Source organism: Camelina sativa, chromosome 1 (genome assembly GCF_000633955.1).
Source record: "Camelina sativa cultivar DH55 chromosome 1, Cs, whole genome shotgun sequence".
Lineage (NCBI taxonomy): Eukaryota > Viridiplantae > Streptophyta > Magnoliopsida > Brassicales > Brassicaceae > Camelina > Camelina sativa.
The window spans coordinates 22949038-22965278 of NC_025685.1; the positions used below are offsets into that span (position 1 = coordinate 22949038).

The 16241-nt window shown below is 33.4% G+C and overlaps 1 protein-coding gene and 3 long non-coding RNA genes across 6 annotated transcripts; 3 read left to right on the forward strand and 1 right to left on the reverse strand.

Moving 5' to 3' along the window:
• LOC104702282 lies at window positions 101–1847 on the forward strand. Its single transcript, XR_753967.2, has 3 exons — window positions 101–875; window positions 1116–1153; window positions 1494–1847. It is a non-coding gene; the product is annotated as an uncharacterized LOC104702282 (long non-coding RNA).
• Window positions 1912–3891, forward strand: LOC104702274. Of its 3 annotated transcripts, none has more exons than XR_002033232.1 (5): window positions 1912–2002; window positions 2343–2791; window positions 2885–2983; window positions 3064–3265; window positions 3662–3891. It is a non-coding gene; the product is annotated as an uncharacterized LOC104702274 (long non-coding RNA). The 3 variants fall into 3 exon arrangements; XR_753965.2 differs by lacking the exon at window positions 3662–3891 and adding an exon at window positions 3360–3625; XR_753966.2 differs by lacking the exon at window positions 3662–3891 and adding an exon at window positions 3360–3625 and having other exon boundaries at window positions 1940–2002; window positions 2305–2791.
• On the reverse strand, window positions 3941–5220 carry LOC104711048. The gene is made up of 3 exons (XM_010427721.2): window positions 5161–5220; window positions 4376–5076; window positions 3941–4283 (listed from the first exon to the last, which is right to left on the reverse strand). Exons 1-3 carry the CDS (start codon window positions 5218–5220, stop codon window positions 3941–3943), a joined length of 1104 nt encoding a protein of 367 aa, XP_010426023.1.
• On the forward strand, window positions 12342–15582 carry LOC104711059. Its single transcript, XR_002033233.1, has 6 exons — window positions 12342–12608; window positions 12881–12927; window positions 13015–13100; window positions 13188–13311; window positions 13567–13659; window positions 14550–15582. It is a non-coding gene; the product is annotated as an uncharacterized LOC104711059 (long non-coding RNA).

Consider the following 16241-nt stretch of genomic DNA (forward strand, 5'->3'; position numbering starts at 1 on the left):
TTTTTTTTTTTTTTTTTTTTTTTTCTCATATCATATACATTACTCTATTTTGTAGTAGTCCCCACGCTTCTCCTTTTATATTGTTAAATAAAAAATTACCAAAAAAATACTTTTTAACTCTCTCTCTCTCTCTCTCTCTCTCATCTCCTCAAATCAAAATCTCCGAAATCTCAAGAGTAATTTCATCTGACGGAATCGTTTCCTTCTCCATTTGGCGATTCGCGGAGCTCCCAGAAATCGTTTGCGACTTCTTCTTAGTATCTGATTGCCGGAGCACCGGAACTCGTCCGCTGATCTACATTCCGTAATCGCCGAAATCTGATCGGAGCAACGGCGGCAAGAAGGCGTTACGAAGCGGCCGCGTAGATGGAGACGGAGGAGGAGGGGGAGCATCGTCGGGTCAAACCGTATCGGAGCAAGAAATTCGTCACGGACGGTGGCTGAGTTAGTTAGTTCCGGTACAAAATCGAAGATCGGTTCTAGGAATCGTAGGGCGTCAATTCTCAGGATCGCTTACGTTGCTCATTGTGATATCCCCAGCAAATTTTTCTTATGTTAATAACTACTGATTCTTCTTATGTTAATAATATTAGTATATATTTTGAGCTTCATAGTGCTTTTAATCTATATCGTTAATTACGGAGATACTTGAGTTTATATTTTACTAGTGTAGATTGACATTTGTGATTTGATTTTAGCTTGGGAATCGTGTGGAGACAATGGTGCTACCTATCTTATCTTGAGAGCTTCTTCAACTGCTTTAAACTTCAGATTTCCCAGACCAAGAAGAAGAGTATGAATCAAGGCAGAGAAGAAACCTGAAGCTTCTTAGATCCGGCCAGTTTGTTATTATTATATCCTTTGTGTGCCGTTAAGTAAGTCCTGATAAATTATGAGATTTGTCATTCGGCTTATTGGTTTCCTCTGAATCTTATAATCTATCATATGCCTTTAGAAGAAGAAGTAGATGAACTTATTAAACAAAAACATTCACCTGTCTTGGGTATGACTAAGATGATTCATAAAGTTTGCCTTTCTCTCGGTGCTGTTTAATAATCCGTATGTTACAACTGGTCAAGTGGAGAATGACCTTCTTGTTTGTTTGTTTGTTATAGGCTGGAATGCAAAAGTTGAGGGTTGAAATCGCAGCCAGGTAACATTCACAGTTTCTAAGAATCTGCCTCTTCTTGTCAATGCATCAACGGTTTCTGATTTGTTTGTTTATCTTAGTATATACTTCTCTTCAATCTTTATTTATCAAGTGGCTTAGGCAGACCTGATGGTTCTTTGTTTTTTTATTCTTATTAAATGCAATAAATTTCATTGTCCTGTCATATTCTTTTGATTTTTTTTTTTTTTGTGTTAACGACCCATTGATTGTTCTTTTCATTTTAATGGTTGCTAAACACAAGTGTCTACAAATAATTGATATATAGTTTCGTTAATGACTTCCAGTAATTTGCTGTTCCCTACGTACTATTACAAACATATAGGGTCCCCAGACCATTGAGACATTGCGGGAGGAGCTTTCCACCACTGAAAGGAGAGCTGAAGAGGAGCATTCTCCTCATATTAAGGTTGATAGTCCCAAAAGAAAGGGCACACAACGGGAGTTAGATGATTCTTCATAAATAGATACCTGAAGAAACTGGAATCTGTAGTGCATGTATCTCCGGTTGGTGAAGGGAATGTGGCTCAAGGCGCGGGCGATGAGGCAAAAGTTGGCATTTCAATCAATCTGGAGAAAGAACAGGTAGAGCTGATAAGACGTCCATGAAGATTCAAGATCAACTTGAAGAGGTTTTGTGTGAGTCTCGGGGAAATGAAGATTATAGCAAATGCTACTTGCATTACCACTACTTTGATCTGAGTTTTAAATTTGCTGGTATTTCTGAGAAAATCNAATCCGTATGTTACAACTGGTCAAGTGGAGAATGACCTTCTTGTTTGTTTGTTTGTTATAGGCTGGAATGCAAAAGTTGAGGGTTGAAATCGCAGCCAGGTAACATTCACAGTTTCTAAGAATCTGCCTCTTCTTGTCAATGCATCAACGGTTTCTGATTTGTTTGTTTATCTTAGTATATACTTCTCTTCAATCTTTATTTATCAAGTGGCTTAGGCAGACCTGATGGTTCTTTGTTTTTTTATTCTTATTAAATGCAATAAATTTCATTGTCCTGTCATATTCTTTTGATTTTTTTTTTTTTTGTGTTAACGACCCATTGATTGTTCTTTTCATTTTAATGGTTGCTAAACACAAGTGTCTACAAATAATTGATATATAGTTTCGTTAATGACTTCCAGTAATTTGCTGTTCCCTACGTACTATTACAAACATATAGGGTCCCCAGACCATTGAGACATTGCGGGAGGAGCTTTCCACCACTGAAAGGAGAGCTGAAGAGGAGCATTCTCCTCATATTAAGGTTGATAGTCCCAAAAGAAAGGGCACACAACGGGAGTTAGATGATTCTTCATAAATAGATACCTGAAGAAACTGGAATCTGTAGTGCATGTATCTCCGGTTGGTGAAGGGAATGTGGCTCAAGGCGCGGGCGATGAGGCAAAAGTTGGCATTTCAATCAATCTGGAGAAAGAACAGGTAGAGCTGATAAGACGTCCATGAAGATTCAAGATCAACTTGAAGAGGTTTTGTGTGAGTCTCGGGGAAATGAAGATTATAGCAAATGCTACTTGCATTACCACTACTTTGATCTGAGTTTTAAATTTGCTGGTATTTCTGAGAAAATCTGATGAAAGGACAACGAAAGCGGCAGTTCGTGGACAGAAGGTGGTGTTTAGATGAACTCATCTTCTATGTGTTTTCTTCTCTCATCATCATTATATTCGAACTTCAAACAAATAAATAGCAAGTATTACTCAGGCCGAATGTACATCTCTGAATCAAGAGCTGCAAGATATGGAAGCTCGTGCTCGCAAAGGACAAAAGAATTCCCCAGATGAAGCAAACCAAGTGATCCAGGTATGTCACATCAGATTATCGTGCTCTACATCGTGGATCATGTAAACATGCCGTTTATTGAAACACCCCTGATCTAGTAGGAGTATACAGAGCTGGAGAAAAGCTACCGTGAACTAAGAAATTTACTGGTAACGTGGACTCTAGGGCGTACTGATTCTCTGGATCAAAATTGTGTTGCAAAGTTGTCTGCTAGCTTCTGGCTTTGCTGTTTGGATTGAAAGTGAGAAGGCTGCAGCAGAGTTTCAGTTGAAGGAGGAGGTCAAACGTCTACATTAAGCACAGGTACGACGTCGAAGCTCTCTACGGTTCATATATGTACACCTTTTGCTTTCCATGCTACTTACGAGAAAGTTTGTAAACTTGTTGATTCATGTAGAGGTAGAAAGAAGCATCACTGAGCTGTTTTCACCTTCAAAGAGTGTGTACAACCTGGGTTCATAGACCAACCAAACACAACATTTCTAAGATGTAATAAATACACAATAGAACTTTTAAGGATGACTGGACACAGCTTCTGAGTCAAGTAGAACTTTGTGTAGGAGAGTAGCATGACGTACTGCTATAGTCTTTGCCCAGACATATGATGCGTCTAGTAGATGCTATGTTTTTAATCGTGCTAATAGCTATTGCTATGTTTTTTCACAACGATATACATAATGATGTGTATAGTATATGCAGGACAGCTAAAACATGTGGCCGAGTCTAGATTTGGTGGGGGTATTGCTAATAACAATGACATTAGGAAGTTTTAAACGTTGTGACAAAGACAAAGAAAGCTGGATTGGGGTAGCCATGATAAGTAGGAATTCTCCCGGTAAAGATGTAGACAATGCACTTCCCTCCCTCGGTAAGAACCGAGAGTCTGTACAATGTCTAGAATGAATCAAAACAAAACAAGACTTATTATCCCCTGTTTAATTTAAGGAACAAAAAGACAACAACAAAAAAAAAAAAATGCTAGAGAAAAACCGGAGGAATCCAGTACGGGCAAGCAAATACTGAGCCTGGTAAACCTTTGTCACCCAACTCTTGGGTAGTTTTGGTTGCGAGGTCATAAACTCCAAAGCCGTAACCCATGAAATAGATAGAGTTAGGCTTGAGACCAGGGCATGAGCTGGCTTGAACACAAAAAGGCTCATTGTCTCCAAGGAAGATGCATATATCTCCAATGTCCTCTGTGTAACACATGCTTCTTACTCCATCTTTACTTGCCTCTTCCTGTCTGAAGACCATGAACCGGTTTGTCTTATAGTAGATTGTTTCTTTCTCATTGAACACACAAGGCAAGCTCTCCCCATACCTGTAAGCATGAACCAACCAAGATATTTTAGCATTTAACAGTTTTTTTTTTCCCTTAAGAAAAAAGTTGCATATATATATATATATATATACCACTTGACGAGGAAACATTCGCCCGAGGGGGCCTCCAATAAGTGTTCAGTCTTGGCACACGAATCCAATAGCTGCCACTCCGACCGCCAAAACCTAGGAATGTTGTGAAACTGCAACTCGTGGAACTTTGGGTAGTCCCAGTTCTTGGAATGGATATGCCAGGAAGCCAAGAAACGGCTTCCTGGAGCGAGCATATAGAAACTTTTATCTCTCTTGGAATACGTGAGACTCGAGTTGTTGTGGAAGTACTCAAAAGGGGTTACAATGTTAGTCCACTCCGAGTCTCGACCGGGTACACAGAGACTCAACTGAAATCCCATAAACTTGACAGCAATTACACATTCCTCATCCTCTTGGTCAGGATAAGTGGACATTGACACTTTTTTCACGGACTCCAGTTTGTAATCGGGCAGAGGACACATAGGAGGCAGAAGCGTGATCTTAGGGGATGATTTTGATGCTGAAGGGAGAAAGAAGTCGGAGATACGTACAACAGAGCTGTCATTTTGGTCCATGAAAAGTCCCCAACCATGTGATATTCCCTGCAATTCCAACGTATTGAGCTCCTCGGGGAGTGTTTTATCTGAAATTTTGATAGTCTCTTCCTTGACTGGGTCGTACAAGTGGAGCGAATCTTCTTTCAACCAAAAGCCGATAGTCAGATAGGGCGGGGTTTGCGACAACCTAACACTCTGGTTTTTCTACCAACCAAAACAGAACTAGTCAGAGGTCAGTATCCAACAATGAAAAATACAATAGAAACTACAAAACGATCAGTAACTTACGAGAGCATCTTTCGGTTTCTTGAGATTTAGCTTTGAGAGATGTCTGAGAAGTATTGACATTGTCAGGCACGATTTTTTCTCACATAAACCCTAATTTAATTAATCCTTTACGTTATATATTTTATACACAGCACTAACGTGTATATATCAAATACTTCAAATAATAATTTCAACACCCTTACCAAAAAAAATAATTTCAACACTATCCGAATCTAGATTGTGTTGTATAGCAATATATATGTATATCGTGTTGTTTTATATATACTTTTAAGATGTTTCAGAATATTGTATCTTGAGTAATATATATGCATGTGTCTCGTGGACGTCACGTTTTAATTTCTCTCTTTTGCGGGTAGATTTAAATTTATTAGCTCGATCACATGGAGTATATGTAACTTCTGGTTGTCAGCGTTCGGTTCACTCGAAAATGCATACGTGAAATTGGAAAACTTTGCTCAGCTTTTTGTTTGGTCGGGAAATATATATATAGCTTGCTTGGGAAGAGGTGTAAACCAAAGCAAGTAAGTATAGGACTTGGTTCGAGATCTCGAAAAGAGGTGAATGATGTGTAATTATGGGAACCTCTAATTTACGAAATGATACCCTAACAAAGCAAATTAAAACCTAATATATACACTTGAAATCCTTCCAGTGTCCATACACGAAGCTACATTTTGGCAACATTCGAGAACATACAGTGCTTGCAACAGACGCCCTTAAATCATTGCGTGAAAGGTAAAAATATAAATATTCATATTTATAGGAATAGTATTAAAAAAATAAAATAAAACATTTTCTTTTCTATTATATTGTAGTGTCCTAGGTGGAAAATTTTCTGTGCAGTATGCCCATGAAGATACTAGTGTTGAGGACTTTGGTGTGTACCTGAGAAGTTTGAGTTCCGTACCATTAGTGCGTCCTTTGTACATAATATAGGATTGGGAAAACTGCCCAATCCCAAATTATTATCAGCCTCATCGGCTGTATAAAACAATTATTAAGTTTCTTAGAACTAAGAACTTTATATTCCCGGATTTGCAGGATTTGAAAGTCAGGAATATTTCAACGAGACAAAACATGAATTTCTTGAATAGGAGAAGATTGCCATGTTCCATGTAGATACATCAACATGTAACAACCTTTGTTTTATAGTTTATATCAATAATCTCTCTTACAACTTGTCTTTTAGTTTAGTTTTTTTTCTTAGCCACCGAGTTTAGTAGGAGAAGTCATTATTTTTAATAACCACCGAGTTTGAGTTTTGTAGGATGTATATAGGAGAACTAATTATTTTAATAGCCATCGGCCGATTTTAGTATTAATTAGAGAACTGAATTGTTGTTTAATAATCTTTCTCAATCTTAATTTCTTTTAATAATCTTCTTGCAAATAAATATGCTGCCGGCCAAGCTGTAAAAGTGGCACTTCTACGATATGTTTGTAGCAGACTTCCACCTTGTCCCATTCTTTTCGTTTCAGGCCACAAATACTTCACCAAAATTATTTATGCTCTCCAGAAAAAAGGTTTTCAAATGTATATAGCTTACAACAACGAAGCCCAAGGTGAACTTATAGCTCGCGCCACTGAAGCATGGCACTACTATAAATTTTTTGGTATTGAGAGGAAATTAGTCATCGGCCAACCGAAAATAAGGCCAAATAAGAAGAAAGCGAGAAGTCCAGCTAGAGTGCTGAAAGATTTAGCTAGAAAAGCTAAGCGTGATCTTGAGAAGAGCGGTGAAGGTGAAGGCCAGGAAGAGGGTGAAGGTGAAGAAAGTAAGAAAGAGGGTGAAGGTGAAGAAGGTAAGAAAGAGGGTGAAAAATTGTAGCAAATTAGCTACAAATTTGCAACAAATTTAATTAAGTCAAATTGTTTCAATTTTGTTTCGGATATATTGTAACAATTTTGTTGCAACATTATTGTGATGATTTGTTATAAAAATCTATTAACTACATGATGTTAAACTAGATAATTATATTAAACTAGATAACTACATGATGTTAAATCAATTTTAACTAAATGATGTTAAATTAGATAACTATAACATCACTTATAATTAATTGATGTTATGTCATACATATTTGCTTCATTTTGTAAATAAACAACTTAAAAAGACATCATTTACTTGTGTGAAACAATTTAAATGATACAATATATCTATTAGTGTATTTACCTTGTAACTACAGGCTACAAAAAGCCACTAGATTTCCGTAGCTAATTGCCACAACTTGATACAATATATGTCATCGCAAATACCCATGACTTGTTCTTATTAATAACAAATTAAATTGGTAACAAACATTTTTAATTACACATATATGAATTAGATTGGATTCCTGTCGTTGCTGGCTTCTATTTGAGGATCAACAAATTTGCTAAAGTGAGGACTAGTTGGTGTCTTTTTCATATGCCGATATGTTTAGATAGTTACTTAGTTTAAGGTTAAGCCGAGTATACCTATAGATTATATATAAATAATCATAGTTGATTGTTGAGTGTATAATAACAATATATATAATAATTTTTTACTAAACAAAATGTAGTGAACAAGCATTAGTGATACGATTTGTTATAAAAATCTATTAACTACACTATGTTAAACTAGATAATTATATTAAACTAGATAACTACATGATGTTAAATCAATTTTAACTAAATGATGTTAAATTAGATAACTATAACATCACTTATAATTAATTGATGTTATGTCATATATATTTGCTTCATTTGTAAACAAACAAATTAAAAATACATCATTTACTTGTGTGATACAATATAAATGATGCAATACATCTAATTATTTGTAGTGTATTTACCTTGTAACTACAAGCTCCAAAAAACCACTAGATTTCCGTAAGTTATGAACAACTATATTTGTAGCTAATTGCCACAACTTGATACAATATATGTCATGGCAAATACCCACGACTTGTTCTTATTAACAACAAATTAAATTGGTAACAAATATTTTTAATTACTAACAAAATGTGTCGTGGCTTGTTGAAAATTACCCAATATGCTTAAGATAGTGGCAAAATGGTATAAAATTTTGAAGAAAATAGCTATTAATTTGTAGTAAATAGCTATTAATATGGTATAAACATATTTTTATAAAATTTGTTAATCGTAACTTAATTTGTAATAATTAGTTGCTAATTATGTTGTGATAATTAACTACAAATAAGTAACACATATATGTGTAACAAATATACTCACTATTTATGTATCATAACAAAATTTGTAGTAATTAGTTCTAATAGTTCTCACTAATTAGCGTAGAAATACTTATAGTGACCAAAATGTTAAAAGCAACCAAGAAGCAAACTTGTAATTACACTACAAAAATCATGTAATGATATTAGGATTATAACTATAAGATCATTTATTATGAATGAAGTTCAACTAGGGATCGACCCGCAAATACGTGCGGAGTTAATTTATAAAAACTAATTTTGATAATCGGTTTGTGAACATACTTTTCTTAGGAATTATATTAATTTGTTTTAATTCGACTTAGACAAAAAAAATAATCAGATTAATTTTTGTTATCAATAAAGATAACTACACTAAGATATAGAAAGAGAAATGTTGTAAGTTTACTCAGGATAAAAGAACCCGTTCCGTCCTATCATAATGGATATATAACCATTAAAACGATTAAACCTCATTAAAGACAAACAAAAATATTTTAAGGGTGAAAATAATTCATGTTTCCTTTCTTCATTTCTCATGTGTCTTATACGCGTTCTCAAATGTATTTCGCATGAAACATTGCATTTCTAATATGAGATATTTCTGATATGGGAAACATTTTGTATTCCTTAAAAATGGAATGGAACGAAAACAAAAATTCCTGAAATTGATTAAATCCTGTTTCGGACAAAAACAATATAATATACAGTATACTGCATAGTATATTTATATACCATATGTCATAGTAAAAATATCACAAAACTAATGACTTCTTTTTTCTTATTAATTTATATTTTGTTTATTTATATAATATTACATTTCTTTTAGTTTTTTAAACTATTAAAAAATATCATTTAATGTATTTTATTTTTATAATTTTTATCGCTTTATGTTCGATAAACTGGAAGAAAAAATATGTTACTTATAAGATTGCAATCGCTAATTTATTTAGTTGTAACATGTTTGATATATGTTATTTTTTGCAAATATATGTTTCCATTCCGTTCTTTCTCCTTTCATCCGATCCGTACTTCCATCTTGTCCATGTTCATCAAATTCATATTCTCATCTTATTCCCTTAAACTCAGGTTTGTGAAATTATCACACAATCACATAACAATTTGATTTAAAATAAAATAATAAATACTTTTGTTAACAAAATAATGTATTTTATGAAATACAGTAATATATTTGATTTGGATAATATATTAAATATATTTTATTTTACTCAATTTAATTTGGATTAGTAATATATACTAATAATGATAATAACTACCCATTGTAAAATAGAATATTTTATAATATTTTTAAAAATATATTTTATTTTATAGAATTAAAATTTAGTGATATATATTTTTAAAAGTTTAGTGACAATTAAAAAAATAGAAAATAAATTACTTTTGGCTATCTCTCCTCTCTTCTTTCTTTCACCCACCCGCTCGATCCCTGTCTTGTTCCCTCTTAACTTTCACATTTCATCGTTGTAATTTCGTTCCCTCGCTTTAAATCTTCAGTCTCTGTCTCGATCTATCAATCTTAGTCTCGATCTATTATCAATCTCCATTATTGTTCTTTCTCAATCTTTGTGTTGTTCTTTGTTCTCTGTCTGACTGTCTCGTTCTCCCACTCTCAATCTCATTCCCTCTTCTTAATTATCGTTATCTTCATCTTTATAAATCAAATAGTAGTGGTCGAATTTGACATATAAGGTGGCATTGTATTTGAGTTTTTTGATTTGCACATATTTAAGGTTTTAGTTTACATAATTTGGCATTAATCCATCAATTATTTTTCTATTTTGCAGGAAGAGCTCAGTGAACTTTCACTCAAAGGTATTCCAATCTCAGTTTTGGGTTTCGGCTTAGGAAATACAGATGGCGCTAAAATTGGAAAATGGGTGTTGTTGAGTTTCAACGACATTGCCAGAGAAAACCGAGGTCGCAGAGGATACGAAGGTTTTTAGTCTTAGAGAGACTCATCCACACTCTACAGGTAGTGAGTAGTGTGGTGGGTCAAAACTATGGGGTCGAATTTGTGAAAGATCAAAACATAAAAGGACCGAATAAAGCCCATTTGTTTTTAAAGCAAACTAACCCAAATCTCATTTATATATACAGATTAGTTTGGATATTAAGTTTTTATTTTTGAAAAAATGACAGTAATGTATTATTACCAAATACATTAACAAATTTACAATCTAAAATTTATTTTAGTTTGGTCACAACTCACAATCTAACAAAATTTCTCCGCTGAAGGTAGACATTATTATTGTCAATTTTTTTTAGTTATTAAATTAATTAAACTGCAATGATATTTTATGTAATAGTATATCACATGATTACAAGGTTAAATAAGTATATAAAGATTTCCAAACTAATATGTATAACTTAAATTAGATTTGGGTTAGTTTGGTTAACTGTTTTATGATCCAAACAACTTCTACATGATCTAAACCGTTAAAACTTAATCTAAATTATATTTGGATTAATTTTGGTACAATATTTCTTAACATCCAATAAAAAAAATTAAACCCAAACCAAATTTTTGAACAAATCAAAGAATTTTTTTTTTTATAACAAATTGTGAATAATGTAAATTTTTAATTTACATAGTAAAAGCAAAAATAGTTGGATTAATATTAAGTATTGAAAAATAATAATAATAAATGGATTAGGTTATGTGTTAAATATTTTTATAACAACTATCACAAATATTCATTAATTCAACTGAACTCCGTAGGAGGTAAGGTTTTAGTCTTGTCGAAGAAATAGCGACTGCGAGAAAATTTCGGACGAGATGAACGAAAGAATCTCCGGAGGTTTTAATTTGTTTTGTTTGTTTGCACTTTTTAATATCATATATTTGTAGTCCCACGTTTTTCTTTATATTGTGAAATAAAATAAAATACCAAAAATATGAATTCTCTCCCATCTCCTTAGATCAAAATCACCGATATCTACAAAATCTAAAATCTGAGTGTAATTTCTTTGGTTTGTTCTAGGATTTGGTTTAGGTTTACTTTTTTTTTATGTTAAGAAATAGTGTACCAAAATCAGTCAAATTATAATTTAGATCAAGTTTTAAGGTTTTTAGATCAGGTCTAAGTTGTTTGGATAAAAAAAAAATTAACAAAAATTGACTCGTTCATGTTGGCAAACAAATGATTTATGATGCACTGTACCGTGCATAGATATATAAGTTGTTGCATGTAAGTAGCTTAACCGAATGTCATTTTGAGATTTTTTACAGAAAAAAACTTATGATTTAAATAATAAAGTGATTGAAATTTTAAATTCAATAAAAAAGGATTTTTTGGATCAAGATACTTAATTAAACAGTGAACCAAAATGATACTCTCTCTCACACAAAATTGCCATTTTAAGATCTTATTATTTTGTTTGATTTTGTTTCACAAAGAGTGTTGTTTTATACTTTCAACTAGGTTTGAACCCGCGGTACACCGCGAGACGATTTATTATTATTTTTAAAATTTTGAAAACTAATTAAGTCAAATTGATAGATTTATATATATTAAAGTAAGTTCCAACATTTTTAAAAATATTTAGTTTTACTAAGGATGTAAAATGGCTTAATAGTATATTTTTCAGTAGACTAATTTAAAGTGTATAGTGTTTTAGATATAAATATATATTATTCGTTTCGTAAGTGATATGTTTAAATTATGTAACACATTATTGTAGTCAACACAATTTTAAATTATAATTTTATTTTATTAAATTTAATTTTGTTATAATTTTATTAACTAATCATCTCTATACTTTTAAAAACATGTAATTGCTATTGATATCTTGATTTCGAAATAATAGTGATCATATATTGATGTTTATGAGAAAATATTAACATGTATATCTATTGGATTACGTTTAAATTCCATTTCATATTGGGCCAGATTAGGCCTATTTATATGAAGAATTTGAAGGGTCTGCTTTTTGTTTTCTTTTTTTTTCCAAATGTAAACTGACAATTTTTGTCTGGAATCTAGATAGGAAACGACACTTTCCTTTTTTTTTTCTTTTTTTTTCTTAAAGCTGAACATCTCCGATCAATCAACTTCGTCAAGCTTTCCATGTTGATTCCAGAAAATTAGTTCTCTATTTCAATCTGTATCCTTTTAATCTTTCCATAAATCTGTTTTTTGGAGAGCTATTCAAGGGTCAAATAACGATTGTTGTAAAAAAGTGGTGCTTTTCCATTTTGTTTTAATCAGCTATCTATCAGCAATTAATCAAGTGAGGTATGATTTTTTCTTTAAATTAGTTTACTCCTTCAAGCAATCGATCATCTGGGTAAGATGCTTCTAAATCTTTATGTAACATTTGTACTTGTATGATTTCTACTATATGGGTGAAGATCTAATCCTCTGGATTTTTTACTTGATGATGTTATAAATTTTGTTTAATCCCGATTAATAGTAGGATGTATAATACAGAAAATCGTTTATATCGTTTACGACCAATCTAAGAGCCTTAGTCAATCTGAAATTGTGTTGATTTTTTCATGTAACAGAGACAACATCTGCCCAATACTCGTAGTATATACCAATCATATCACGGGTATAGCTTTCATTATGTAATTAGCACTTCAAGATTCAAATAAGTAATCTATGGTGTTACTAACTTTTTGTTGTCTTTCTAATTCAGGGGAATCATCGATTGTTACAGATAAAAATTACAATCAGATCGGTTTATGTTATATCCTGAAAGATCGAATTTCTGGAAACGATCAGGTTATATTCTCCGTCATTGATCGTTTGTTTCCTTCTGCTTTAGTGGTTGTGTGTGGCTTTTCACATATTTTTTTAAGGCTCTAGCAGGTAAAATTTGCCTATACACCTACTGGAAACTTCAGCCTTCGAGACTTTCATCACGCTGTTAACATCTTGCCTTTGGATGCATTTGTACCTGAGATCGATGAATCGGGAGCCATGTCTTGCGGAGGTCTCTCTCTGTATTCATCGATTTATCTCTGTTTTTTTTAATAGTTTCCTGGTTAACTTGATGATCGTTGATCGTACTGAATTGTTTATAGATTCATAATTTCTAAGAATATTGCTAATTTTTTATCAATATTGCTAATTTATTATTAATAGGTCTCTCTCTATATTCGAAAAATATTGCTAATTTCTCCCCCCCCCCTCCAATGTAATTGATTTTGTCTACTGAAATACTAACTGCCTGCTATATTCTTTGTAGGTGACCTGTTTGACATCACATAATATTGCTGAGCAAAATTCTAGGAAGATTCATCATGATTGACAAAATTCGTTTCGACCTTAGTTTTGAAAGGTTAGTTTTCTAGAACTCTAACTACTGCATTATTATATACATGAATTTACTTAACATGAATAAAACTATGAAAACTTTATTATGATAAGATTTGATTCCATAATGTAAATCCAATAGAAATAATAAAAAACTGGAAACGTTTTTAAGCAGTTTCATGAACCTGTAGCCAAACATGGTTCCTTGTATGAGTCGGTAGAGCACGATATGGTAACTCCTAAAATCTTTTCCACTTGTTGGTCCCTTCAAAAACCTAAAAAGAATTTTACATAACATACAAATATTATATAGAGATATTTCCGAATAATATATAGATATAAATATAGATATATTGCTTGTCAATATTTTTTAAAAATATTGAGAATTCACCATCCATCATTATTTTCAAAGATTCTGAAATATTTCTTTGAAGACAACATTCATTGTTTGCGTTTTTGGGCTCCCCTTCTTTATCCACTATAAGAACTCTTAAACCCTTTTTAGATGTAACCCTTGACAACGCTACGTATAGCTGTCCATGAGAGAACACTGGTCGAGGAAGAAACAATCTAACTTCTTCTAGTGATTGTCCTTGACTCTTGTTTATAGTCATTGCAAAAGCCACAACCAATAGAAATTGCCTTCTCCTCATCCTGAAAGGCAATTTAGTGTCTGATGGTTTTATCATGACTTTTGGAATCAAAACTTTGTCTCCAAGTCTATCCCCTGTAATAACGCAAGCTTCTAGAACATTGTTCCCCATCTGAGTAATCTGCTGTTTTGCAAATAGGATCCATCCAAATAGGAACAGGTTGATAACTTTTCTCTGTTGTTATTGACTGAACCAAAACTTTGTCGGATTGTTATTGGTGAGAAATTATTGTTTTGATCTTCAAGATTTTCTTTTCCTGCAGGACAGAATTGCATTGCCAGAAGAGTGACAATCTTTTATGATACACAATTCTCATACAAAATAAAAGATTTGAGGTAAACACCAATTCTCATGTGTACCTATTTTTTTTGGAGTACCCCTGTTTCCTGTTGGATAGATTGATTCTTCTAGATGAACAGGAGATAATTTAGTTAAATCTGTAAAAAGCCTTCCAAAAATCCCTTTCACATTGACACTATCAACTTTTTCTTGAGTAGCATGAGAATTCTCATTCACGAACACATTATCACTGGTAGTAGGCTCAGTAGGACACTTCCTCTTACTCTGTCGATTTCCACAATCAAATCCATTTCCTGACAAATCTCTCTTATTCCTCATCCGTCACTTTCTTTTTCTTGCTATCTATCTCATTAAAAATAGTTGAAGGAATAACTAACAAATCCTATATGCATTTTGAACGTAAATGAAGGAATAATTTTCTGTAATTGAGGATCGATGTAGACATAAATAAAATCATAGTATGGAAAGATTTTCGCTGTCTTGTTAGTGATTTTCTTGTTTCTGAAATGGTAATAATATTTTCATTTAAGTTATTTAATGTATCATATATTTAAGAGTATCCCATTTTTTCTTTAGACTATATTGATACGAATATGGTATAGTATTTATTTGAGAAAATTCATCAAATTTTTTGTAGATATTGTAAGGTACAATTTTCTCATATTAAACGTAAGCCTATATTTTCATTATCATATACACCTACGAAATTATCCAGATAAAATATTATTATTATGCTTTTATTGTTGTAAAACACTTGTGGACTCTATAGACCGGCCCGCTCACAGTCCGTTAGGACATGGCCTTTTGGCCCATGTACCGGTCCGCGCATGTACGGCCCATCGGCTATTGCTTTACGGCCCATGGCCATTGCTTTACGGCCCATGGCCTATCCTATGTACTCGTTTGGTTTATGGGCTTTAGCCTTTGTACTCCTATTATATATACTTGTAAACCTCGACATTCATCAATAAGACTAAGAGATTTCGCTCCCTAAATCCTCTAGTTTACAACACGTTATCAGCACGATAGCCTCTAACCCTAAACCCTAAAAGCAGCCGCCGCTTCCCAAACCCTAAAACCCTAAGACAGCCGCCGATCTTCTTCTCTCTTTCACAAACCCTAAACCATCTTCGTTCTTGCTTCCATCCAAGATCAAACACCTTTCTGTTCGAAGATCTCCTTGTTCACGAGCATACCTTAAGCTCGTGATCAAGCTTCTATCGACAGCTTGATCGAGGTTCGTGGTCCGTGTTCGGGGGTGAGTTCGTGTGTTCGTGGTTCGTGATTCCGGACGAGAGAAGTACAAAGCGGTTCGTGGGAAGCTGTTCGTGATCCGCGGAAGCAGTTCGTTGTTCTGTTCGCGGAAGCTGTTCGTTGTTCTGTTCGTGATCCAGTTCGTGGTTCCGTTCGCGATCCGGTTCGTGGTTCTGTTCGTGGTCCGTGAGCGAGAGAGAGTTAAAACCGAGGTCTGTTAGCTCCCGGTCCATATCCAGTCAGATCCAAATCGGTGAAAGGTAAAAACATGGCCGAACCCTCTTAAAACCCTATGATCCGAATTTGGACTTAAACATACAGAACCCTAAAACAAACAAGTACACAACCAACAAAGTTTAAGATCTCTAAAACCTAAAACTTAAAAATCGGTTGGTGTTTA